The following is a 26,965-nucleotide window of genomic DNA, read 5'->3' as shown; positions in this document are numbered from 1 at the left end:
ATTACTTTGTTTTTTTCTGTCTTGCAGCTTGAATTTCATCAGAGTAGGGAATGAGGGGCTAATTTCTCAGGAACCACAAATATGGGAATTTGATAGCGGGGCCCACTACCAGCTACTTTGCTGGAAGAAGCAGAACTGAAGTCACATATTCATGAGACAGAGAAACTCTGGTGGGGAATAGTAGTGCAGGGTCACAGGTCAGCCCTGTGTCTGCTCTGCAGAGACGGCCCAGTAAAGTGTCCAGGGTGGAACAGCAAGCAGAGGCTGAAGAGGGCTGACTGAAACCAGGAGAAACTAACTCTACTGCTGAGGTGCAGAATTAAAAGAGAAACCTCTGACTAACGTATTAGATATATTATTCTGCTTGTTCACATTGCTTGCCAGATAAGCTTCTCTATTAAAATTTGATAAAATTCAGGCACATGAAGGAAATTTCAGCTGGTAACAGGTAGACTAAAAAGTTGAAGTAATTATTTTAAAAATATCTGGTAAAGGTTTTGCTCTTATTTTGTCACACATTGCTCATGATATTGAATTGAAACTGTCATGGTGGAATGCCCCTGGCACCCATTCAGCAGAATGGGGTGTGGCCACAGAGAGGGCCTTTGCTGGTTTCATTGTTCTACCACAAGAATTTTAACCCCACCTTGGTTTTGTCAAAACCCAGATATCAGACTCTAACATCGGTCTGGTTAACTCACTCTGCATCCTACTGAACATTTGTCATATATATTGATTGAAGAACCCTGATAATTGTACAAGTCTTAAAACTATTAGAAATGCCTGTTCATTCTAAATCTAATGAAGTTTAGCATGTGAGTTTACTGTTCGGACAGCAGAGAATTCCCAAAAAATAGATTTTATACAGGTGAAAGAAAAGTCAATTCACAAGAAGTTGTACTAAAATGTTTTTTATTTTTAAACAAAGAAGGGTTTCAATTTGTGTGGTTAGATATGTTAACATTTATGATAAAACAATGTAATAATACACATATAATTTTCAGTTTTTTTATTATGTTGTTTTAACTTAAAAAAATGACATCGCTGTTTGGCAACATTATCTGTCAATGTTAATCTTAAGCATGATGGGCTAGCTGGCAGATGTGCACGTTTTTTCTTTAGATTGTTCACCTTCAGCAGATGAATTACATAAAAATCTGGGGATTAATAAAATATTGTTTAATTAAGTATACTTTCCAGTTGTATTATCTCAAAAAATGTGATTTCATGACAGTGACGGGGAATGATGATTACGACATTACATGATTTTATAACTAATCCCTTCCTTGATAAGGGTTGGAAACCATTTGTTGTGATGGAAATAATATTGGACACTTGTTATATTGCTTAAAATGTAAGTATGAGAGATAGATAAATTTTTGAACTTCAGACTGAAAGCTTGTTGATGAGCTGAAAGCCTGCTCTTCACAGGAGGATGCAGTTGCAAGATGAACCCGCCTGGCTGAGGACATTATGCTGGCTGGAGGCGACTGACTCGATTAAGCTCCAGAAGTGTTTGAAAGAGATGCCCTCGCCATCTGCTACTCCCATCTTCCGCAGAATCTCTCCCAGTCCCTGTTCTGTGTTGATCCCCTGTATGAACAGAACGAAATGAAGATTCCATTGTTAAGCTACCAATCAGAGATTTGCAGCATAAAAGCAAACTCCAGTATGCTTTTTCTTCAGTAATGGAGTCTTATGGTGTGAGTGTGACGAGCAGGTAGCTGAGTTTGCTGTTTTTTCAATCACACTAATGAAGCTGCTAATACTGGGCCTTTCAAAAGTTCTTCAGAGGAGATCCTTGACACTTGGGTAAATTTTCTGCATATTCTTTCAACTTAAAGCACTTAGGTTTTCCATCATTCTTCCCTATTATCTTAGTAGAGACAAACATTTTTACAGATCTCTAATTAGGGCAAAATCAGCCATATTAAGCAGGATAGCTGGTGTATCGGCTCTCTATGCCTATTTCACAAGCTTTTATGTGTCCAGTAATTATTACTTATGTCATTATACCTTTTTACGCACAAGAAATAATTAAATATGTCCGTTCTATGTATTGAGTCAGGAGGAGCTTTCATTTTGAAAATACTAAATCGGAAGCTGTCGGTTACTTCTTGCGCGCCAACATGCAGCAGAATTAGTACGTAATAAACAACGGCGCATTCGGGTTGGGGACCACTGTTGTAGATGACTTGGGTTGTTACTGGAATCTGGTGAGAAACAACACTATTGTTTTTATTATCCTTACTGTGTATGTCTTTGACAGCAGGATAACAGTACAAACCAAAAGAAACAGAAAGGATGTTGTGTACTGTTTTAAAGGCCTGGCCTTCATGTAGATTGTTCTCTGTCATTATCATCATCAAAATGAATGCATACTATTAAAATGATTCAAGAGGAACACATAAAGTTCCAATTTATGTTTCTGGATTCTCCAGACTTCAGCCATCTTGGTCCTGTGGAAAAGTCTTAGTAAGCCTGACTGCTGAGGGCCCTGCTGCAGCTTCCAGAATTCAGGATGAGTCCAGAATCTGCTACTGACCGCTTGGAACCAGATTCCACAGAAGACAGTTAGCGATTCAGTGTAGTATAATAAGTCAATGTTGTTTAAGAACCAAAAAGGGCCCTGCTTAATGTCAGGCTTGTGGTCCCAATATTATTTTAAAATGACAAAGACTGACGAAATAAATCTAACTATGGTTAACTAACCATAATCTACAAACATCAGGTTTCAATGGATGGAAATGTTAGCAAAGTTGACCATTCTTAAATTTGGCCGTTAAAATTGTTCAATAAAAAACCCTTTTGTTTCTATACAGTTTCATTTAGACATTTACGTAGTGGTACTCGTCACTAAGAGGTTTAATTTGAAAACCACTGGACATAAAACAATTTAACAAATGATACAAAACATTTCAGTGTTCATCTAAACATTACCATCAGCTTTAATTTCAATACAGGAAACGTCTGGTAAATAACACATGGAAAAGGAAATGGTGGAATCTCATGCAGTCGCATGACTACTGGGTGTTGTATTTTCTATTTTTTTTTTGAAAGAGAACAATGTTCCAGTAGCTTAAGATAGAACTCCCTCTGCTGTCTGAGACAGGAGCTTGGAGAATTATCCTCTACTTAAACAATACAATTATCATAAAATAGCAAATGTTCTTACGGATGTAAATTCAGGAACAAGTTAGCATGCAGTGTATTAATAGGGATACCAGCATTAGTATCGGCCAATATTAGTAAAAAAGGAGAACGGACACATATGTTTTCAGAACGGAAGAGATGTGCGATTGAAAACATATCTCTGGCTGTTCTCCTCGCGAGTACAAAAGAATCTAACTCTCTTGTCTTTCTTGTGTTTGTTTAATTTGTCTTAAATAGGTGTTAAACCTGACAGGCCTAATTGGCCTTAATGGCTACAACAATATACACTTTTAGTGGCTGAGAATATTAAAGTTCATGGAGACTGTGACATGTTTGACATATTTTCCTGATATTTTACTAACCTAGTTATTATACCTTATAAGTCTAATGAAAGATAATTTATTCTTTCTCATTAAGAGAAGAATTTTTGGAGTTGTCTTCTATCTGTATTGAATGTTCAAATCAAAGAAAGAATATGTTTAAAATGAACCAAGTTCCTACTTGTATAAGAAAACTGAAGATTGAAGAGTGTCTATGTCGTCATTGTTTCTGTTTGCTGGTGCCTGTCTAACTCTGCTAAGCCTTTGTATGAGCTGAGTAAGGTGAGGCGGATGGCCACACCCAGGTGTTACAGTCAACAGCAGATCTGGTGCATGGAGAGGTACATGCACTCCGATGGCAGTTTTACCTTCACCATGTTTGGCATGTTGGAGGACAAAAGACCTTTGAACTCTTCTGTTTTCAGTGTTGGACTGTTGTCTGCTGAAGCCGAGTGGAACTGGCTGACCAGAGTGTTAATGGCTTTCTCCAACTCAGAATACTAAACAGGAAAAGAGATGAAATGAAAAGATTAATTAAGTCTAGCTTTAACAACAACTTAACAACAGTAACTATTGTTACAGTAACTCAAAACCCTTAAAGTGCTTTTGAAATAGATTGATTTTACTTTCTTTAAAGATTCATCACAGTATTTGTAAGTAATCAACATATTATCTGGCTTTTATTGTTAGCATAATCAGACTAAAATCAGTTGTTAATCACATTTACAAAACAGGCCACTGGAGGGCTCCAATAAAACATTTACACAACCCAAGCTGAGACAGAAAAAAAAGGCTGTTTTTTCCATGACAACTGTCTTCTAGGGCACAAGTAAACAATAAATACCATAACGCCTGTAAATCTTTTCCAGCTGCTGTCATTATTTAAAACTTCTGTTGGATAGATGAAACAGAGCATAAACCACTAGACCAGAGACGGGAACAAACAATACCACAGGAGTTGTTTGGAATGTCAAAAACATTTCTGCTAAATGACGGTCAGCTAACCTGGATTAGGGTTAGGGTTCTCCTAAATCTGTCACTCCCACGACCAGATCTCAGATAAATTGAACACACTAAATGAATGAATGAATGAATGAATAGTTAAAGAAGGAGGCTAAAATTATAGATGTTCCTTGGAATCACGTGTACAAACACAGAGATAAGAACTTAGTCTATTGAGGTTCATGGTAGTTCAATTGTATCTGGGGCTGCACAGTGGCACAGTTGGTAGAGCTGTTGCCTTGCAGCAAGAAGGTCCTGGGTTCGATTCCTGGCCCGGGGTCTTTTTGCACGAAGTTTGGATGTTCTCCCTGTGCATACGTGGGTTCTCTCCGGGTTCTCCAGCTTCCTCCGGCAGTCCAAAAACATAACTGTCAGGTTAATTGGTCTCTCTAAATTCTAAGTGTGTGTGTGAATGGCGACCTGTCCAGGGTGTACCCCGCCTCTCGCCCGGAATGTAGCTGGAGATAGGCACCAGCAACCCTCCCAACCCCACTAAGGGACAAGGGTGAACGGAAAATGGATGGATGGATGGTGTCTTTATATTAAAATTAAACTAACAGAAAAATTTGATACCAACTAAATGAGCCGTCTTACTAAATTAAACAAAGTAATTTTCTTATTTGTTTTCATATTTAACATGTTTAACATTTCTATAACTGATTTTCTTTCTCAAGGTAAGAAAAACCAGATGAATGACAACAACATTCCAGTCACTCTTGTTACATTAAATTCTAACAGAAATATGTTCTGGCTTTATTTTAAGCTTTTTGTAGAAGCTTTTCTTTGACGATGTTTCACATATCTGCCTTTATTCCCAGATATGTGAAAATATCCCCTCTTAGTGAAAATGTTCCTTATATTCTTTATTATGTCACAACTTGTGAACATTTTGAGTGAATCAGTTTGGTCAACCAGATTTAGTTAATGTCTACACCCAAATCCAGGTATCGGTTGTACTTCTGTGATTTAAAGATTCGGATATTAGAAGAGTTTTGAGAAAGTTTATTTTAAGCTTTATTTAATAAAGTTTGCAATCTTACATGGTTTGCTTTCTGTGATTTATTTTAAGGTTCAGGGCGTCACGGCCCATTCAACGGCAATTCTTAAGTAAAAAAAAAAAAAAAAATAGATGCTCCAGCAGGGGGAGGGAAACTTTTGAAACTGAAAATCTTCTAATTTTCTTCTTGATCGATTCTGAAATTGTCGTTAATGATTTCAAACGACTCACATAACGCCCTGCGATGGAAGGAGCTGCGCTGCGTTGTGCGTCATGTTCGCTCAAGGCCTGCACTACGCACCGCCAGGTTACTGAGCTCCCTTACATTTGCGTCCTACTTCCAAATCGACCGAGTATTGAACATTCCTAAAGCTTCCACCATGCCTGGACATCACAGCAGCCACATTACAAAGGAAGATTTCCATGAATCGCGTCGTTAGGCTCTCCTGGCCTCATAGGAGTGGCTGACGCTGAGTCGCTTCTTCCTAGGGAGGGGCCGCTGGCTCCACACACACACACACACACACACACACGCACACATCTGGAAAGTTTTTTTCTCGTAACAAAAGTTCGGAAAGAAACTTAGTCAAGTTGGGCTGACTCTTGAAACTTTGAAAAAGTTCACTAAACCGGAGCGCTTAAAAGCTATTCTACTTCTATTTTCAGCGGGTTGATCCGACAAAGCGCTGAGATATGTGGAAGTTAACCAGCTCAGCGGGGATACAGTCCCCCTTTACCGCAGTCCCTGATACAGAACACAAACAGCAACAGCTTCATGCAGCGCTAACTTGCAGGCAGTGATCGAATAGTTTGAGTTTCTTACCCCAGGCATGTCGGCTGTACGGAGTGTCTTTCCTGTAGAGTCTGCTGTGTGTCAGTGGAGCACCGCGTCTGTCACCAGTTGGCAGCTCTCCTGGATCCTCCCTCTGCAGGTAGGAGGAGCTGGGAGCTGTCGCAACGCTGCCAGGTAACGGCCCTGAAACAACAATGCAACCAGATGCATGCACCTTCCATTCCTTCAATCATAATCTCATGCATCAATGTACTAAAGGTAAACTTAGAAATCTGTTTCAGGAATTATCCCAGCCACAACTCTCAGTCAACACATGACTCAGTCAACATCTGGAAGTCTTTAGTGAAGGCGTTTTTACATGAAAAATGCCTGCAAGTTTGGGCTGGTATTTCCCTTCCATTCTTACTATTTGACATACATCTTGATCAGCTTTACAGAGCCAGATTCATTCCAACTGCTGTCCTAATATCTAAAAGTTGAGCTTGAAGGTTTTCTCATAAAAAGGGAGATGGAGACAGGCAGAGGCAGAAAACGGAGAGAAGGGAACTGGCAAGACCACATTCTTTCTGTCTGCTTTTCTGACTTAGTTCACACAGCTCACTCCAGTCTCTGTATAAACAGGTGGAAACCCTGACTTTTATTGACTTTGGAGGCTTTGACCATCACAGCTCAAGTTCAATGGGGAGTCTAAATATTTGGTGTTAAACTGAAAAGTAATTTGGCAGCAAGAATGTAACGGCCTGCCTGCGTCATCTGCAATTACAGTACCAAGAAATATGTGGGCTTTAAGAAATCACCATCATGACCAAATTTATGAGTTCATAAAAATGTGACTAATAATCTTTATTATTACACTACATCGGATTTCACTACCTGCATTTTCTTATTTTGTGGAGAGACAAAATTAAAGATTAAAAGTATGTTTTTCAGATCCTGTCTGACTGTCATCCAGAGTGACTTTTATGTATTCAGTGTCTTAAAGAACAGGATACCGACAGCAATGACCATTGATGTTTGCAGAGCTGAAGTCTCGTATTTGTCTTGTAAACAGTAACCTGGTCCTATGATGGGTTAAAATGTGTCATTATGGCAGGGTGTGTTTCAGTGCAAAGGTGGGAAATTTGATTCAGACAATGTTTCACAATGACCTGCAGACTATTAGGTTCATTTTGTGTGGGAATTTCTACAGTGTATTACAGAATATGGCTAAGCAGTCATTAGCCATATTCTGGCTAATGACTGCTTTATTCACGAGAATAAAACCAGTCATCCATCTACAATTTATTTAATCTGGATGGATATTAAGCCATAAATCTGGGCAAATTAAAAAGAGCCTAAATCAAATCTCAAAGAGTTTCGTTGTACCTACTCAACTAAATTTGTAAAACTCAAACTAGTTATTCTGATAATTCTTTCTTTTCTGGTTTGCACTCAGAAACCAAAATTAAGAACTGGTTAATGACTGACAATGTTTTATATGTTTACATAAAACATATAAAACAAACTCTAGTCTATTGAAATTCACTTTAATTCATGTTCCAAAAAAGAATAACTAAAAAAACAACACGCTATACACATCAAATGAGAATCCCAGTTACACAAACATTGTCTTCTAAATTCCAATCACAATATTTAGGTACGACTTGTCAAAAATTGCTTCTGCTAAGCTTCATTGAGCTGTGAGCCATTTAAGCACTAATTGATTTGCCTTTAAATCTCCTTTTCTAGCATAAAGTACTTTGAACATAACAGAAAATTTCAGCCCTGACTGAAATTCAACCACCATCTGTGTCTACATGGTGGTTGAATGAGATCAACATTTGTGATTAAATGAGGCTCAGGATGTCAGTGAATCCCATCAGGGATACCATGATGGGATGTCACCTGTCCAGTAATGACATTTTCTGTCAGAAGTTAGTGCAATCATAACAAAATGGAATTATTTGGGGAAAAACAGCAACTGAGCCACTCAGTATTGGAGTAAGAAAACCAGGGAGTGGGAGCAGAGGATGCTGCAGTGGCCAGTGCCCAGAGGTCTGCAGCTACAGAGCTCCAAACTTCATGTGCTCTTCAGATTAACTCAAGTATGGTGAATTGACAGCTTCAATGATCAAGTGCAATGCAAAGTTTTGGATACAATAATGCAAAGCACACTTCCACTTGACTCTAAAGCAACTGAAATGTGTTCTCCATAAAGACAAATCATGGTTCTCTGGACATGTTTGGATTTATTAGATACACGCGAAGGACAGTCTCCTAATTGCATTGTGTGAAATTACCTCTAACAATTAAGATGGGCAGGCCCCTTAAACTCCTTTTCCACTAATACAGAGACAACTAAGTTTGACTCAATTTTTTTATGTTTTCCATAAAGTATTTATAATTGGTATCAACATTTTTTTTGGCATCTACTCAGCCAGCAGAGTTAAGCTGAAAATGCCATGTTAAAAGACTGCTATAACTCACTGGTTATAGGGTTATGTTACTGGTTGAGTCACCAGAGCAACTCTGGTTCCAGAAATCAACACTCACGTTTTTTAATACTAACAATGACAAAACATATTTCAAGTTTCAAGAAAATGTCCAGACTGAAATCAAAACCGTAGTTCAGTATGGAGGTTCAGACATTTTGTACTTGGTGGCTGATGATCAAATACAGAAGGAGCTAGCTGCTAGATAATGGTTCATAGCAAACAAGCCATGTTTTACCTGGACTGTGGATGAAAAGCCCTGGACTGGATGAGACCTCAGTGGTTCAGTCTTTTTCAATCTAAAGTAAAGTTTGAATTTTCTTTGAAGATCAAAGTCTCAGTATCTGGAGGAAGAGTGGGGAAGCACAGAATCTGTGTTGCTTAGAGTCCAGTCTGAAGTTTCCACAGTCAGTGATGGTTTGGGTTGTCAATATAATATTCACATTTTCTGAGACATTGAATTATGCGTTTTCATTATGTGCAAGCCATAAGCATAAAAATTGCAAGAAATACAATTTGAAAATGCTTCACTCTATGTGTAATGTAATGAATGAACTTTTTTCAACACCATTATTAGATCCTCTCAGTTACCATCCTTGCCCTCCAGGTGGCACTCTTACTACCAGTTCTAGGGTGATTCTGCAGTCATCTCTGTCAGCACCAGCCTCAGTCTATTTATGATCAGCTATCACTCTGTGTTGTTTCATTTTAGTCTTTTGGTGTTCATTTAAAGCTTTGTTGGATCTCTGTGTTCACATTTCTTTTGTTAAGATTATATTAACTGCTTATTCATCTCAGTGTTTTGAGTCCATTTTATACCCCATTTCCATATATTTTTAAGGCCAAATGTTTTGTTGGAAACACAGATGTTTTATTCAGTGGCTTCAGGTTTTGTATTTAAGAGAGGATCTATTTGTTTTAGACGATTTTATCGGCAAATACAGGACTCGCAAAAAGTCATTTTTATATTGTCGTTCTTTACTTTACAGGCTGGATTTCAGTCTGTAAAGTAAAGTCCTGATTGGTGCTGACCAGGTCTTCTAGTTGAGCTGGGACTAGATCATCGCTTGCTGGGTTCTACCTGTCCAGATGTTTTTTGAACTCACTGTATTTCTCTGAGAAGCTAAGATGTAAGAAGCTTCTTTCCACATAGATCCCAAAATGCTACTTCATCATCATCTAACTGGAACACACAGAACATCACAAAATTATGACTGCATTTTAGAAGAAGTTAGTTTTGGAAATTCTGGTGTCAATCTTACACATTGAAGCATGTTTGGGCAGATTTATAAGTAAGCCCACTTCTTTGGATGAGAACCAATCCTACCTGTGGATTATATCTGGACTAGGGGTGGGCATTTATTTTGTTATCATTTATTGTCAAAAATTTCTTTTTGTTGTGAGAGGAATTTAAAATTTTATTATTTTCTCCTCTGGTTTTTGAACTGTTAATAGAAAGAAATAAAGTTTGTGCAGCTTAATGAAATAACTCACCCTTCCTTACGGATGTAACATTCCTATTTCAAGTAGAAATGTTTCTCAAGAGCAGTGTTTATGTTTTTGTTGCTATGAATGCTGTGCCGTGCAGTTACCTAAAGAAGAAGTAATCAGTAGTTTATTATCACAGTAGTAATACAAAATATTGTGATAAAATTCTACCCACCCCTGATCTGGATGCCTTATCAGGACAGATCATCTAAAAACGATCATTTGGATTTATAGAAAATACCAGCAAATGCGTCAGCAGCAAATCCTTCTTCCTTCTGCAGAAAATTAGTCTGCTAAGGATTTTCTTGGACAATGCGATTTCTTGCTGCCAACACATTTCTGCGTGTCAGTGGAGGCCGATGTGCTCACATTAGAAGTTGAGTAAGCTCTGCACTGGTGGCGGGAGCAGCCTGTAGCTTCAACAGTCTTCAGTAAACAGTGAGTAATAATAGACACTTGTTTCACATTAAAAGCATGAGAATGAATCAATAAGCACCTTAACGTTCTCATGAACAATGTGAAAAAACCTAGTTAAGCTCAAAATTATTCATACCTCAAAAGGATGTAGGTTTAAACAAATTCAAGCAGTTAAATTAATGTAATTTTACCCTCAAGCTTGTACTGTTTGATAAGAATTGTGTTTTCGAATGCCCAAGCTGGAGTGCCGTCTTGAATCTGATGCAGAAACTGTAGAGGGGGCGAATGATTTGGGTGATGGTGAGAAGGCTCAAAGACTTGGTATTCAGATATTAGTGTTAATACGCAAACAACTAATTAGCATATATAAGAAGGGTTTGATTGCTGTCATGCCTGTAAAAAATGTTCAATGAATTTATGAGTGGTATAAATGACATCCGACATATAAGAAAAATTGATGCTGCTTTTACATTGTTTTCATCTCCTCTGAGAGATGCCTATCTTATGTACAATTATGGTAGACAGATTTTTGAGACAAATAAAAACTGTTGACTATGGTTAATAATTTAGAGCTCAACTACATACAGAGTACAGCTGGAGTAGTTAAAACACAAATACGCGGACTCAGAGCCTATTTTCTTTGTTCATGCCAGACATACTGGTAAAAACAGACAGTACATAATTTTTATTCAAACAGAGACCAATGGCAGCAGCACCACAGGAGCCACCAGGTGATGAGGATGAGGAGGGAGGAAGAAGAAGATCCGGAGCTTGCCCAGGGTTAAGATTCACTTAGCTGAAATACAAAAAGTTTTTAACCATGAAAACTTAATGTAGCTCATCAGAACAGTATAAAAAACATAAAAAAAATAAATAAAAAGCCTTAGTCCAGATTTTGTGGTGATCTTGGTGTAGTTCTGTCCAGCAGTTCTGCTTTTATCTTTATTAAGTAGAAATCATATTTCTTCTTGATGTTCTAAATACTTAAATCTAAAACACATGGTTTCAATAAGATTTTTCTAAAAGTAAACATTGTGAAAGTAGTCAATTTAGCCTTTAAACCTCAAGTACGTGCAAGCAAAAAAGACAGTTTGCAATTCTGCCTTCTATTTAAATCAAAAGTTGCAATAACACAAGACTGCTGGGCCTGATGCCCTCACACAGGTCAGCACTTACATGGAGGTCATGTCATTGAGAGCGTGGTCCAGCTCCTCACTGATGGCTTTGTACTTGAGTTTCTGAGCATAAAGCTCATCTGTATGTCCACACATAACAAACAATGTGTGGAAAGATGAAAACAGAGCAGAGAAACAGAAACAATGTAAACAGACAAAGAAATAAAGATCCTCAGGAAACAAGTACAGTATTTGGGTTTTATTTCAACACTGAGTGCCTGTGGCTCAGTGGGAGAGAAGCTGTCAAGCAATCAAAGGTTTGCAGGTTCAATTCCAGTTTTCTTGTGCCCCTGTCACCCCGAGTTGCAGTGTGAATGCAGCTGCAGTGTGAAGTGCTTTGTACTGCATAGATCCAGTTCCTTTACCATTCTTATCTTTATTGTCACTAGATGAGTTTGTTTCTAACATGAAAGGTTAAGCAAAAATCTTAAGCTGTCACAGCTGCAGTGACGTTTAGTCTGTCTCCTTCCAAAGTTTGCAATTCTACCATCTCATCTCATGTTTGCTACTTCAGGGTTAAGATGTAAAAGGCTGCTCTATTAATCACAAATCATAAACACGTGTTACACATTCTCAACAGAAATGCAATATGAATGGTTTCATAAGATCTACATAGTTTTATAATGTGCAGCATTACTGTCTTTTTGGTTATTGTATTTCCATGATTACAAAAGCGTCTTTGAGTGATTGTGATGAGGAAATTATGAAACATGTTAAATTTAGATAAATCTAATGAAAAATAAATATTTTTTGAAGACCTGCATTATGTGATGGTGTTTCTTCTACTAAGCCTTAAAATGATTGTAAAGGATTAGAAGGTTGTGCTTGATTTGAGGCAAACCTACACTTATGTTTATTATTGTGTAATTAGCAATTAGCAATTAGTTCACATGCTTCTATTTTTCAGTCTGCATATAAAAAACGTAATTAAAGTAAAAATAAAAATATAGCAATTAAAGGATTCACTTCAATGAGCCGCTTTCTCTCAGACACGGGTCAGTCTCCAGTTCCAAGGTTAGGAGAAGATTCAATTACAAATTTTGTTGATGTCTATATCTACAATGTAAAATCCTAAACCAGACAGCAGAGAATAGTATGCTTGTATGACATTTTAGATTAGTATACTTTGAAAAATAATCATTTTATTTACAATGCCCTTTAAATAACAAATTCAAATCTCAAATTGCACATTCACACTCTGATAATGGTCTGCTGATGTAAGGTACAAAGGTCAAGGGCAGACCAGGAACAGAACTGGTAATCCACCAGTTTACCAGAGAGCCACCATAATTTCTAAGATCCTTTCATGAAATGATGTTTTTGGGGTTAAATGTGATTTTATGCCAGCCATACTTTTGTCATACGTTAATATAGCTATACAGCTGTTAGGCCAGTGTTTTTCAACCACTGTGCCGCGGCACACTAGTGTGCCGTGAGTGATCGTCAGGTGTGCCGTGGAAATTATCCAATTTCACCTAATTGGTCTAAAAAAATATTTTGAAAACAAATTAATTATCTGCAAATAATATGCCATTTTTGAGTGTCTGTGCTGTAGAAGTCACTAGCATATATAAGCATAGCTCATATATGCTATGCTTATATATACGTAGCTTATATGTAACTACATATATGCTATGTATATGTAGCTATATGTAGCTACATATATATGTACATATGCTACATATATGTAGCATATGCTAGCATATATGGGGCATATGCTACATATATGCTACATATGCTATCATATGTAGCATATGTATATGGTACATATGCTACATATGCTACATATGCTACATATATGCTATCATATGTAGCATATATATAAGCATAGCTCATAAATGCTATGCATATATAAGCTATGCTTATATGACTTATATATACAGTACAGACCAAAAGTTTGGACACACTTTCCAATTGAATTCAATGAGAAGCATTTTTACCCCAACATATCCTGAAGGACCCCCACCCCAAGACTAAGCATTGACCACACTCTTGAAATGTCAATACGATGGTCCCCCTGACCAAAATCTACCTATAAAACCTGATATGTCCTGCAGGACCCACCCCAAATAATGAGGGTCGACCACCCCTCCTGAAAAGTCAATAAAATGGTCCCCTTGTCAAAAATCTACCCACATTGACCAATTTGACCCCAAATATCCTGCAGGACCCCCACCCCAACACTAAGCATTGACCACATTCTTGAAATGTCAATACGATGGTCCCCCTGACCAAAATCTACCCATAAACCTGATATGTCCTGCAGGACCCACCCCAAATAATGAGGGTCGACCACTCCTCTTGAAAAATCAATAAAATTCTCCCTCTGACAAAAATCTTCCCACATGGTCCACTTTCTTCCCACATGTCCTGGAGGACCCTCCCTCAAACACTGAGATCCTGCCTACATCTTTGCATTTTCAAATGAATTGATTAGAAGAGGTGGCAAAAAACCAGTGTTTCGGGGTTTAGTCATAGACTTTGTGTCTGAGTCCTCAGGTTTCAGTCTGATATTTTGTGACTGAATTGGTGGAAATGTATCTTTCTTTGAAAATGAGATCTCTGCAATTTTATTTCTCAACTCACTGATGTTGAGTTCTTGCATTTTAATTTTAGTGAGATATGCAGTTACCTCTGCATCTAGTGCTTTTTTCTGTCTTCTAAGAGCTTTGATGGTGGTCTGACTCTCCTGAACTTGAAGCATTACATCTTCCGGCACATGGTCTAACTTAGACTTGAGACACTTCATCACATTCTGGAGATTCGCCTCCTCAAGCTTTAGATTTTCAATTTCTGTCACTTTCTCTTTCAGTTTTGTGGACAATCTGCGATTCTCAGTGCGAAGCATTGTGAGTTTTTCCGTTTTCTTGTCCGTGTCTGGGAGAAGTATAATATCTCCATTCTCCTCATTTAGCCCCAGCCTTTGCACCTTGGAATACGTTTCTTTAACCATTCTGAATTTCTGCTCATTCGCATGGAGTCGCAGAACTTCCTTAGTTAGTTCTACAATCTTGCATTCCTGTTCACGAATGATATCGGCTTGTATTCCAATTTTTCTGTTATTGCTGAGAAGTACTTCTGCAGCTCTTCTGTTTTTGGTCAGAGCGTCTTCTCTCTGCGTTTTCAGTTTCATGTAATCTTCCTGTGTACGCAGGAGGTCCTTCTCAAATTTGATCTTATTTTCCTTGCTGTTGTCTGTCGTGTCAACCAGCTTTATCTTGACCTGCTCCACCTGATGCTTATAAAATTGAGTTTCTTGCTTGGACTTTTCCAGGAGTGTCTGGGTTTCAACAATCTCTTTCTCAAGATTTGCTGCAGAAGTTTTTAGTTTTTGATATTTTTTCTGTAGGTTTGCTTTTTCTGTTTGAGCACGTTCACATTTCTCCTGGGGGACTTGGTATTTCGACTCTTGTTTTGACATCTTCCTTTCAAAATCATGCAAAGACTTGTGTAGTGACGTGATTTCCTTTCGTAGGCTCAGATTTTCGTCATCTTTGTGTTTTAGTCGCTTCATAGAAGTTTCTTCATTCTAGCGATTTCTTTTTGCCTCCATTTCTGTCTCTTGTGCTACTTTGAGTTGTTTCTTAATCTCCTCCTTCTGAGCATCAAGTATCTTTTGCTTTGCATCCAAGACCATCTTAAAATTGTCAATTGTGTTCTTTAGTTTTCAATATATCAGACGGCATTTTAAGCTCAGCTTTCAGGCTCTCTGATTCATTTCTAGATGTGATTGCTTTTAGCTGAGACGCATCTAGCTGTATTTTCAATCTTTGGTTGTCGTCTTTGAGCTCTTTCACCTGTTTTTCTGCATCAAGGGCTCGATCTCTGTACACTTTCAGTCCTGCCACTTTGTCAGACAAGTCACGCCTCCGTGCAGTTTCAGCCATGAGAGAATGTGTCTTCTCTGCAAGAGCTTGTTCCATGTTTTTTAACTGACCTTCTAGTTCCTCAATCCTAGTTACACTTTCCAAAAATTTGGCGGAAATCCCTTTAAAGTTGTTGGAAAGTTTAAAATTTTTAACCTCCAGCAATTTAATTTCCTTCTTCAGCTGATATGTGTTCTGTTGTTGTTTCCGTAAATCTTTTTCAGCTTGTTGGACTCTCTCTTTGGACGGAGAGTTTTCTGTCTGGTTGTCCTCTGGCAGTGTGGATCGCCGTGTTGTGTCTCTGGCTCTTTCATCCCCATTTTTCATGAGGTTCTTTTGGGATTGAGGATCATCGTCAGTTAATTCATCCTCCATGGTCTGCCATTCTTGTATTGAACGTCTCATTTTCGTCTTGTTTTTGGATAGCAATCCTTTTACAAACGTATAATCACAGAAAGCAATCCTACCTTGGAACTCTTGGAACTCAATGACTTTGACACAGACAGGGTCACTGACTATGTCAAAGTCATTGTCTATGACATCACTATGTCATGAGTGATGTCATGATCTTTGTCCCCATGACATCACTGTTCCTGCAGTAGTATACTAAAGGCTATGCTGCTTTAATGTATTGTAGCAGCCAAAGTAGTGGGCTATGGCAACGAGTCATGAGACAGTTTCTCATGATGTCATTGTGTTGAACTTCAGGTTTTACAGTTAATGAAGTTACTGTTATTTGCCATGTAAACACAGAGTACTCCATTTTATATTCCTGCTTGACGCAGCATCACCATGTCCTCAAGAACTAGACCCTGGATCCAGATGTCTAAAATGAATTGAGTCTTTAAGCCATATTGAGTGACTCAGCCTCAGAGGAAGCGTGAGCTCGACATGAACCAGCCGTGTTATCAATACACCTCCTGGGTATCCAGGTTGTCCAGACATGGAAAACCTAGATGGAAGCCCAAGAATGACAGTTTCCCAAAAATGACCCTGGGAAGAGGGAAGTTTGGTTTCCCTGCAGGACTCATTATCCCTATCACTCATTTTTGAAACTTGGAAGACAATAGGCAATACATGTACCATGTAGAGCAACTACAGATGCAATGGGCAGCTATTAATCTCTGTTGAACAGGATGCAGAAGACCATAAGAAATCTCCCTCAGTATTCTGTGATGCTGTTATCAATTGTATCTCAGAAACTAAAGTGGAAAGTGGTGGAAACTGGAATAGATAATCCAATTCACCAATCAGTCCTTCTTAGTTCTGCACAAACTTAATCAGAAATCTTGCTTCAACAACATTTTGTTTGCAAATTCAGTATCAGAAAGCAGATTGTTGAGAAACACTGCAGACTTCATGGCAGATTGGCGCTTGTTCAAGTCATCTTAAATAATGCACATGCTGATGAATTTAAGAGACAATTCTCTACCTTCCAGATCATCAATAGTCTTCTCCAGTTTGGCTACAGATCTTTCAGCAAACTCAGCTCTCGTCTCAGCCTGAGAACAGAATAAAAGAAACATCTGATTACAAAATATCCGAGGGAAATCCTTTGTGAGAGAAACAAAAATCTGAACATGTAATGATAACTTGTGAAACATATTTTGGATTAAAAACAGAGCAAAATTATGTGATGATGAAAACTCAGTCTTCATGCTCACCTCTTTCAGCTTGTCAGTTAGGATCTTGATTTCTTCCTCATATTTGTCCTCTTTTTGAGAATACTGTGAAGGGAGAGCAGCTGTGTCATCTTGAGCTCTACTGTTCTATCTCTCACCCCTCTAGATCCACCACCAGTATTAGACTGGAACTGAGAGGCACTACAGATCATTTTTCAGACATGAACTCTGATCTTGTCCTGATAGGATACTGGGAGAAATCTACTGCATCAGTGGTTCCCAGAGCCAGACTGTGGCTCTCTTCAGAAATCTCACTATACGACACAAATAAGTGTGGTGAAATGAAAAGCATCTTAATGCTGGAAACGTTTCAACAATTACAATTATATTTCATGTTGCTATTATTCCCTCTGTTTAATTACCTCTTGTTAACATTTGCATGTGTAAGCAATTATTTGGAGGTGCAGTACAAGATAACCTTACAATTTGCCCAATGGGTCCATGAGTAGAACATATAATCACTTTCAAAAGACAGATGAAAAGATACATTATGTTGATCAAAGCATATCAAATATCCTAAATTTGGTTTATGTCAGTACATATTAACTAGAGAGGAAGAATCAGAAAAACATCAACCTGCAATCAGTCAACTACTTGCTCACTGTGAATTCTCCTGAGAACATTCTAACCATTTGGAATGTATGTGTGTTATTGATGATCAGACTTTGAGTTCACATCTAATGGTTCTGCAGCCGGTGGTGTTGTCCCACCTTCTCAGCTTGTGCTTCCAGAGACTTAAGGTTGTTGGTAACATTCTTCAGTTCCTCCTCCAGCTCTGCACATTTTCTGGTTTTGATGAATAAGGACATAATGTTAGTAGAGGCAAAAGTGAACAGTTTGATCAGTCACATTCAGACTAATATTGTAAAAAGTGCTTTAAGGTCTTAACATTTAGTCCCTATGGCAACAACCTTAGAAAGAACTCTGAACAATAAATGTTCTTAGCTGTAGCATTAGCTTTGCAGACAAAATGGCTTCCAGAAAAAAAGAGAACAAACTACTTTAACAAATCAGTGCCATTGTCAGGTATCTGTTTAATGTGAAGCTAGAGGCTATGTATTTTATGTATTTCAGGAAATGGTCTCTGTGGGCAATGCTTTAGTCTGAACAGGATCTTATTCTGAGAATGTCAGAGATTTGCAGAACTTTACTGCAGTTCAAAGAGAATAAATATTTATGAGGTGAAGACAAGATCTATGAAAAACACATTCTACTGTCATAAACATATATAACCCATTTTAATGCACATCACATGACTCAAACAGACTCAACAAACTCATAAGAAAGACAGAGTCAGTTGTGGGGATGCAGCTGGCTCCACTGGAGGAGGTGCAGCAAGACCACAAAATATCTTAAATCCCATGTGGTAAAGATGAACTGTTGTACCATTATTGAGCCTGTTATAGCTAAAACCAAAGAAACAATAAAAAACCTCCTCCACAAATGTCCACCACCTGTGAGGACAGGCGTAGAGGTTTGGTGCAGGTCATATGACTGTGCCATTTCTCTGCATTAAAAGAAGTTAGCTGATGTTATCAGGTATCTGATTGCAATGCCTAATGCACACCTCCCTGTTGTGTTCTGTGTTTTTCTGTGTATTTATTTCTAGTTTTCTTGTGTGTCTGAGTCTCCGTGTTGTCCTGTCTCCCCGTGATTAGTCCCCAGTTGTATCTCGTTCCCTGATTTCCTCTTGTGTATTTAGTGTCACCTGTGTGTGTCTGTCTTGGTCGGGTCCTCAGTCTGTGTACGTCTGCTAACGTCTATGTACGTCCTGTATTGTCGAGTCCTCGTACTTTCCTGTTGCTACCTGAAGTGAGCATTAGCCTTCCGCTCAACAGTGCTGCCAGGTCTGTGGACTGTTTTCTGCATATTTATTATAATTAAAACTTCTCATCACCGCATATCTGGGTCTGCTGCGTTTTACCTCACCGCCACCACCACACCCCATCATGACACTCTCTTTGGAGGACATGTCCCACTGGAAAGAGACCCCAGGGCTGACTCAGAACTAACTGGAGGGACAATATCATGAATATCATAAACAAAAGGTCAGTCATCGCTGGCTGATCTCAGGTCTGAAATATCCTGAACATTTTTAAATAAATAAATAAATTACTTGTTAACCAAATGTGTGTGCCAAGTGGGCACTGTTTGTATGAACTGTTGCACTAATGGTTACATTTCCTATGTATTATAGTGAGACACTCACGCCTCAGCCAATTCTGCTCTCTCCTCGGTCCGTTCTAACTCTCCTTCTACAATCACCAGCTTACGAGCCACCTAGAAAAAAATGCATGTACAGAGTTAGCTTGTTTTACAGGAAGCTTTCAAACACAATACACTCACTCAGTTAAGCACCAAGTCAAACACACAAAAGGAGTGGCTAACCATAGGATGATAATTTAATTAGTTAAATTTCCAAGCAGCTTTGGCCTTTGTTTAGGCCAAACAGAATGACAGACAGTGTTTGCACACTGTTATCAGAGCATCCAACACCTAGTCACTATGGTCAGCTACGTTCACCAGATACAGGTAATGCTTAATTGATACTCCAGGTCTCATTATACATGTGAGGATTTACGAATTTTAAAGCAACACCAGCATGTCTTTCTTTCACTTGTTGATTATAATAAAGCACTAATTGAAAGGAAATTTATGGAGTTCAGAAAAACATCCCTCAGTCACACTGCAGTCATAGAATCACCTCCTCGTATTTGCGATCAGCTTCTTCAGCAATGTGTTTGGCTTCTTTCAGCTGGATCTCCTGGAGTTCCATCTTCTCCTCGTCCTTTAGGGCCCTGTTTTCAATCACCTTCATGCCCCTGTGCAGAGAAACAATCAGTCATTTCTTCTTCATTACAAACAATTGTCAAAGTTTTTTTTAATCTTCCTTAAGAACAGTTGTTGGTTCTTCACAGTACTAGCTTATGACCCAGAGTTCAGGCTGGTAGTCAGTTATTTTGCACCTTTCCATGTATTTTTCCTGTATGATTTGTGGTGGTTTGAAGTGATTTCTGCACATATTACTTCAAACTTAGTAAATTTCAACCCCAAAAATGAAGCAACTGACAAAGAAAAATTTTTAAGGCAGAAGTTAGGAATTCAACGAGAAACAAAATAACATGACCTCTGGACTCTGATCCTATTGACACAGAGTTGTTGACTGCATAGTCCAACGATTAGAAAATGCTGCTTTAAACAATCTTATGGTTTCACCTGAAGATTTTCTGAATGGATCCATGGTGAGTGTTTGTTTTTGAGTTAGGGATGGAAAGTTACAACTTTTATCATTAGTGGGGAAAAATAGTGTGACAAGAAATTAATTGATAATTTTCAAACCTCAAATATTTTCTGTCCAGTTTTGCTTTGTGAATTATTATTGTTTGCTGTTGGTTTTCAATAAGTATTAAAATATTTGTATATTTATTGCAACTTCTGTATACAACTTAGATGGACAATTGCATTATTTATTGTAAATGATGGACAGAAGAAAACTGTTTTATATTTTATATTATGTATTATGAGTGTTATCTCTACAACATGTGAAACTCTGGCTGTAAGCACCATAGTCGTTTCATAAATGCATTTTATTGCTATTGCAATAATTACCACAAAATATTATGAAAACTCAACTCTTTATGGCTCCTCCTTACTGTGAACACATAGGCTGACTGAACCAAGCACCTGCTTAAAATGAAAGAGATTCAAGTTCTACAGCCAGGAGTTTGAATTTAGAGAGACATGGTCTTCACTGGACCACTCACAAGAGCATCAGCAGCAGTTCTGTTACGTTTTTGTAACAGAAACATATATGTTGCTTGTTTTTTTCTAGCAAACCCTCTAGATTTATTCATGATAGGACTGGAATCTGAAGAGCTTGGAATGAAGATGTTGAACGTCTTGATGGATTTATGAGCCACCTTCTACCATCCAGTTAGTCTAGTTTCTACTTTAGACACTTTTGGTCAGTAAAGTTATAGGTATTCCCCATCAGTCTGTCTTTTATGGAAAAAGTAGTGTTGGACAGTGAATTTGGCTATTTCAGTTATCTAAGTTTTTTTATCCTTTATTGTTTTCAACAGCATTAACCAACCTTGGCTCTTTGTCATAGTAATTTTATTGTTGTCAACTTTTATTTCATTCGATTTGCAAATTTGTTATGGCTTTTGTCCAATCTCTGCACACACAAGTAAAAACCAGAATATGTACATGGCAGAGGAGTTGTAGGTAATGGAAAATCTGCTGTAGCTGATCAGGATTCGGGGTTGATAAATATATAAAAATTTGGCACAGAGGTTTTAAAGAACCACTTAGTTGAATGTTTGAATGTTGATCTATTTACCTAGAAAAATAAACTGTTACAATAAAAAGACTGAAATGTTACTATTAATATGTAATTACTATTACTATTTATATTGTTACTATTTATATTTTTAATGTGTTTTTCTCCACTTAAATGTCGACCTTCTGTAGCTCTCTGTCAATAATTGGTTGCCTAGTGGATTGAAAATTCCTTGGTTTTCTGTTGTTTTTGCTTGACCACTCTGACTGAATTCATTTATAGGCACATTGATGTTTGATATGACATCCCTACTGGGTGAAATGTATCATTTGATCACAACCAATTTTTCCACTACCCAGCATTAGTTTGTACTGTCTGTTGGAAGTTTTTCCTCTCTCCTGTTGTTACGTGAATGCTCAGAATGAGGGATTGCTGTAAAATCAACAGTAGAACACAAGCTAGCGATTGTTGCTACGTGATTGTCCAGGAGGAGTGAATGATGCAGTCTGCTGAGTTTCCTAAGAAACGTTTTACTACTCTGTATAATTAACTGAGTTTACTGTGCTCTCTGAAAACTAGGATCAACTGGAAAGTTTGTGTGACTGATTTGAAATGATTTTTTTGGAAAGTGACTTGAGATGACATTTGTTGGGAATTGAACTATGGGAACTATGTCTGCCACAGGAATTAAAATACAACTCTTGTCTTTCTTGCTCATACATAAAAAAGTTTGCTGCAAGCGCAGAAGTCACCTCTCGCTCTCATCGGCGGCTTTTTCAGCTTCTTCCAGTTTCTGTAGGGCTGTTGCCAGTCTCTCCTGCGCTCGGTCCAACTCCTCCTCCACAAGCTGGATGCGTCTGTTCAGGGAAGCCACTTCTGCCTCGGCCTGCATCCAGGCAAACATGGTGTGGATTCATTCAAACATGAAACACAACCAATATCAGCTGCAAAAGACAGCACCAACAGTTTTTCTTTCTGATACATTTTTAGTTTCGAAACCTAGATTTAAAATCTGGATCCCTGTGTGACAAATGGAGATGTAGCTTCTGTTGTAGCTTTAGTCATACAAAATAAATAAATAAAAAAATGAACCAAGAAATATCCACAGTAAATGGCAAGATATTTGGAAAAATTATTTGAGACAATTATTGAAATAAAAATTTCTTGCGTCTACATTTCATGTGGAAGAACTGCTAGCTGGTTAGCTAAACAGTCTGAACTGTGCGTGCTCTGCAGGTATTTGCCTGGGTGACAGCTGTTTCATCTATATAGAGACACTGACAAATTGTTCAGTAGTGAGTCAGGATTCATTCAGTCGCAGAAGAACAGAGTCCTGAACAAAACATTTTTGTATGTCTTTTCTGATTTTGATTAGATAACAGAGTGAAAAAACAAGAATGACCCATTGATCCGTCTGTGGTTGAATAGGACTCCATTGAGAGCACACAGTGTCAGACAACTGCTAAGCATACTTAAAGTAATGCAGAAAATTTCTCTGAGATAATAATTATTTTTCTCTTTGAACCAACAGAGCAACACAAAATGAGTATAATAATATTTGCCTTAAAAAAAGTGGGTAGTAGTTGCTGAACAGTGACCTGGGAGTCATGGGGAGAGCCCCAAAAATGGACATGAGCCATTGTCAAGGCTGAGCAGGTGACATCAGAGTCAAAATAGGAGCCTGAATCCTCTCAACAGCTGTGAGCGTTCCATTCAGGGCACCATGAGAATGGAATGTGACAGAGAGAAAAGAAATCAGATGAGCTCAGTTTGCACTGAACACATTCAAGGTTGCACACAGCGAGGTCCTCAAATTCATGTTGACATCAAAACTAAATGAAAATAAGATTAAACAACTGATTATGTTCTGAATCCCCAGGACTATCTGAGCGTCAGACTACATCTCACTAAACCAGTAGAACCAGTTTAGTTCTCCACTCTACACCTCACATCCAACATTAAACACAGTTAAAGTTGCTTTATTAGAATAATAAAATACATATTCTTTCTAAAGCAAAACAGTTGTTACTGTCAGTTTTATGGCATGAAGTACAGTAATGTGTTACTGCATATGCCGAGTTACTGTATATTTCAGAATCACTAATGACTCTGAAATTAATGAAGATATCTTATGACATAGTGCCTTGTTGTATTTTGTGCTGTCATGTGTTTTGGCTTTGTCTACACTATTTTAAATGGCATATTGGATCTCCATTACACTTATTAAACTTAATGAACAAGCAAAAATATTTGTTCTTGAGCTAACTGAAACCAGGTCCACATTCAATTCCTTCCTTGTTTCAAAGGAATTGACCAGACGGTCAAAGGAATTGACCTTCAGAGAAAACGCCCTCTGAACATGTCTGAGTCTGTGTAGCATGGCTTCGTTCCAGAGGTGTGTCACCCACATCAGCAGCCTTTTTGTCAGCAACCTCCAGCTTCTCCTGGGCATCCTTCAGGGCTTCTGAGTATTTATCCAGCTCATCTTCTGTCCCCTTCAGCTTCTTTTGCATCTGCAGAAGTTCGTCTTCATGCTGAAGGTGTAAAAGATTGCAAAAGATTAGAAGCACTGCAACCATGTATAAAATTATACTGACTTGAACTTTTTAAACTAAAAGAACATTTATTGATTTCTGTTTAAAAATTCCTCTGGTCGTTGTTAGGGAACAAACTTGATTCCACACAATGGCCACTTTAAGGAAGTGTACTAAATATAATATATATATATTTACAATTAATCTGAATTAGATTTTTTTAAAGTAAAAATTTTTTGTTCCTGTTTTCTAGCAGTACATTCTGAAATTGTCACTAAACCTCTTCTAACCCGAGTGTTTCTACATAACCACAAGGTTTAGCCTCTGTTGGAGCCATTTTGTTGTCTATGAATCATGTTTAGGTTTGTTACTATTAAATAAAATAAGATTTTTTTTTTCCCAGTACGAAGATAAAAGCAGACAGTAGATCAAAAGCATAGATCTACATTTCTAAAGACAGATTGGTCATCTTCTGAAACTGCAGGCAGACCGAGTCCAGGTGAAACTTTCAGGTCTGTGAAGAAAATTTCAAACAATAGATCCAAATAATAATACAAAAATGTTGTGGTTACTGATTGCTCCTGATGGGGCCCAGAGCTCGGGCCCCATAAGAAGCAGTGCTGTTTTTGCTTTAGGAGTTAGGTTTAGGACTAAGATGTGAACTGGTACTAGTGAAGTTTAGGTTAAGTGTCAGGATTAGGTTGTAGGAATTAAGGAAAATGAATGGAAGTCAATACAAAGTCCTTGTGAAGATAGAAAGACTGTGTGTGTGTGTGTGTTTTCCATGACAGACCTGTTTGCTCCTCTCCTCGGCTCCTTTCTTGTCTGCCTCAGCTTGCTCAGCCCGGTCCAATGCATTCTCCTTGTCCAGCTTCAGCATAAGCATCTTTTTTTTGATGGCTTCCATGTTTGCTGTTGGGGGACGTTTGCAGACCGAAAAAGAATAAAGATAAAGACAGATTTCTGCAGGGTGTGGAACTGGTGGTCTGGCAAACTAGAGGACAAACCAAACAGTAAGATAACAGCAGCTCATTTATATGACAGACACTGAGATCCTCCCATTACAAAGCCCCTCCACCTAGTCATTGGGCTATAATGAGAGACAACTGTTGGGAGTCTACAGTTGTCTCTGTGTGACAGGGTCAGTCAGGAGCAGTTCATCAAGTTTGGGTGTAAATCATCCATCCATCTATCCATTTTCTTAACACCCTTCTTCCCTAAATGGAGTCGGGAGGGTTGCTGGTGCCTATCTCCAGCTGCGTCCCGGGAGAGAGGTGGGGTACACCCTGGACAGGTCGCCAGTCTGTCGCAGGGCAACACAAAGACATACAAGACAAACAACACACTCACACACACACTCAGAGAATTTAGGGAGAATTTAGAGAGACCAGTTAACCTGACAGTCATGTTTTTGGACTGTGGGAGGAAGCCGGAGAACCCGGAGAGAACCCACCATGCACAGGGAGAACATGCAAAATCCATGCAGAAAGATCCCCGGCCGGGAATCGAACCCAGGACCTTCTTGCTGCAAGGCAACAGCTCTACCAACTGCGCCACTGTGCAGCCCCGGTGTAAATCATGTATGCCTAAAATTAGGCTTAAAAAACCACAAAAAACTTAGAACATTCATGTTCAAAATCCAATTCATTTATCATTTACATGACATCTGAAAAGAACCCACATATGAAACCTTTTCCCAGATTACAACCAAAATTCAATTTCATTGTAATTTTATATAATTATAGAACAGGGAGGAGATTATTACTGTGAGGTCCACGAAAAATGGTGCATAGTTTTACTTTCTTCTGAATAAACACCTAATAAGTGTGGCAGGAAGTAGTTTTCACTTAGCTGGATGGCCATATCTTGGCAGGTCCATTATCTTTCCATATTCAACCCTCTCATCTCTGTGACATATTTAAAGCTTGGATAATATTTTAGAACCTAACTCTGTATTTTGTCGATGCTTTCTCTCTGGTCTGTCTGCTGTCTTCAGTGATCTTTGTGGTGCTGTAGGTTTTCCTAATATTCCTTATGGATTTATGTAAAGATTAGAAAGTATCTGGAAAGTATTCACTTTGTTTCACGTACTACATATTTTTCCATTTCTTCATGTTAGTTTTATACCTCAAATCTCTAAACATAGTGACAGCAATCTGAAAAGAGTTTGTTTGAAATTGACACATTTTTGAAAAATACTTAAAAATGGTCTGCGATGGACCGGGTTTCTGTCCTGCCTTTACCTCACCTCTCACCTGATGACCTCTGGGGATACACACAGTGCAGGGCCACATGAGGCTGCACTGATACGCTGACAGACAGTGGATGGGTGGATCATAAAAAATTGTTGCCCAGTGATGCTGCCCATGCAACCTGATTGACCCGGAGAGGATCTGTAGAAATTTCCCTCAAACAGCTCCACCAAGTTTCTAGAGATATTTTCCAAGAAGATGTCAGGCTGACAGCTGCCAAAGGTGCTTCAGCAAAAATCCTGAGTGAAGGTTATCTTTTTCATAGGAGTTAGGAAAGGAGTTTGGGTATTCAACTTGGGTGCGTTCTAAAGGCAGCACAGTCTCTACAAGATGAATTCAGTTAGTAAAAACAAAACCATCTTGAAATAAAAACCTGTTAGGAGCTTGTCTCCAGTAGTTTTCTTTGTTTTCCTTCAGAACACCAGAAGGTGGCGCAGTGATAACTGAACAGTAGCAGTAAACATGTCATCTGTCACCTCACCCCCATCACTTCCCTTCCAATTAAGCACACGACTCCTTCAGGAATTACCCAA

At 38.4% G+C, this 26,965-nt stretch overlaps 2 protein-coding genes across 2 annotated transcripts; both read right to left on the bottom strand.

Annotated features, from left to right (window-relative positions):
- Window positions 1-895: 895 nt before the first annotated feature.
- Window positions 896-6,487, bottom strand: s100v2 (S100 calcium binding protein V2). The gene is made up of 3 exons (XM_044139129.1): window positions 6,296-6,487; window positions 3,842-3,973; window positions 896-1,593 (listed from the first exon to the last, which is right to left on the bottom strand). The coding sequence occupies exons 1-3, from the start codon at window positions 6,302-6,304 to the stop codon at window positions 1,426-1,428; spliced, it is 309 nt and encodes a 102-aa protein (XP_043995064.1). The 5' UTR covers window positions 6,305-6,487; the 3' UTR covers window positions 896-1,425.
- Window positions 6,488-11,041: 4,554 nt separating this feature from the next.
- tpm3 (tropomyosin 3) lies at window positions 11,042-25,261 on the bottom strand. The gene is made up of 10 exons (XM_044139128.1): window positions 24,974-25,261; window positions 24,055-24,180; window positions 22,399-22,532; window positions 20,069-20,186; window positions 19,574-19,644; window positions 18,075-18,150; window positions 17,347-17,409; window positions 17,115-17,184; window positions 11,818-11,896; window positions 11,042-11,437 (listed from the first exon to the last, which is right to left on the bottom strand). Exons 1-10 carry the CDS (start codon window positions 25,085-25,087, stop codon window positions 11,434-11,436), a joined length of 855 nt encoding a protein of 284 aa, XP_043995063.1. The 5' UTR covers window positions 25,088-25,261; the 3' UTR covers window positions 11,042-11,433.
- Between the last annotated feature and the right edge of the window lie 1,704 nt (window positions 25,262-26,965).

This window comes from Gambusia affinis, linkage group LG14 (assembly GCF_019740435.1).
Source record: "Gambusia affinis linkage group LG14, SWU_Gaff_1.0, whole genome shotgun sequence".
Taxonomy (NCBI): Eukaryota; Metazoa; Chordata; class Actinopteri; order Cyprinodontiformes; family Poeciliidae; genus Gambusia; species Gambusia affinis.
This window is presented reverse-complemented; position numbering and strand designations above follow the sequence as displayed.

Coding starts and splice junctions, on each gene's coding strand:
- s100v2 (XM_044139129.1), bottom strand. Junction 1,594..3,841: donor ACATGCCAAACATGGTGAAG/GTAAAACTGCCA, acceptor CTGTTCATACAG/GGGATCAACACAGAACAGGG.
- tpm3 (XM_044139128.1), bottom strand. CDS start 25,087: ATGGAAGCCATCAAAAAAAAGATGCTTATGCTGAAGCTGGACAAGGAG. Junction 17,410..18,074: donor TGGAAGCACAAGCTGAGAAG/GTGGGACAACAC, acceptor CTCCCTTCACAG/TATTCTCAAAAAGAGGACAA. Junction 11,897..17,114: donor GACTATTGATGATCTGGAAG/GTAGAGAATTGT, acceptor GTGGACATACAG/ATGAGCTTTATGCTCAGAAA.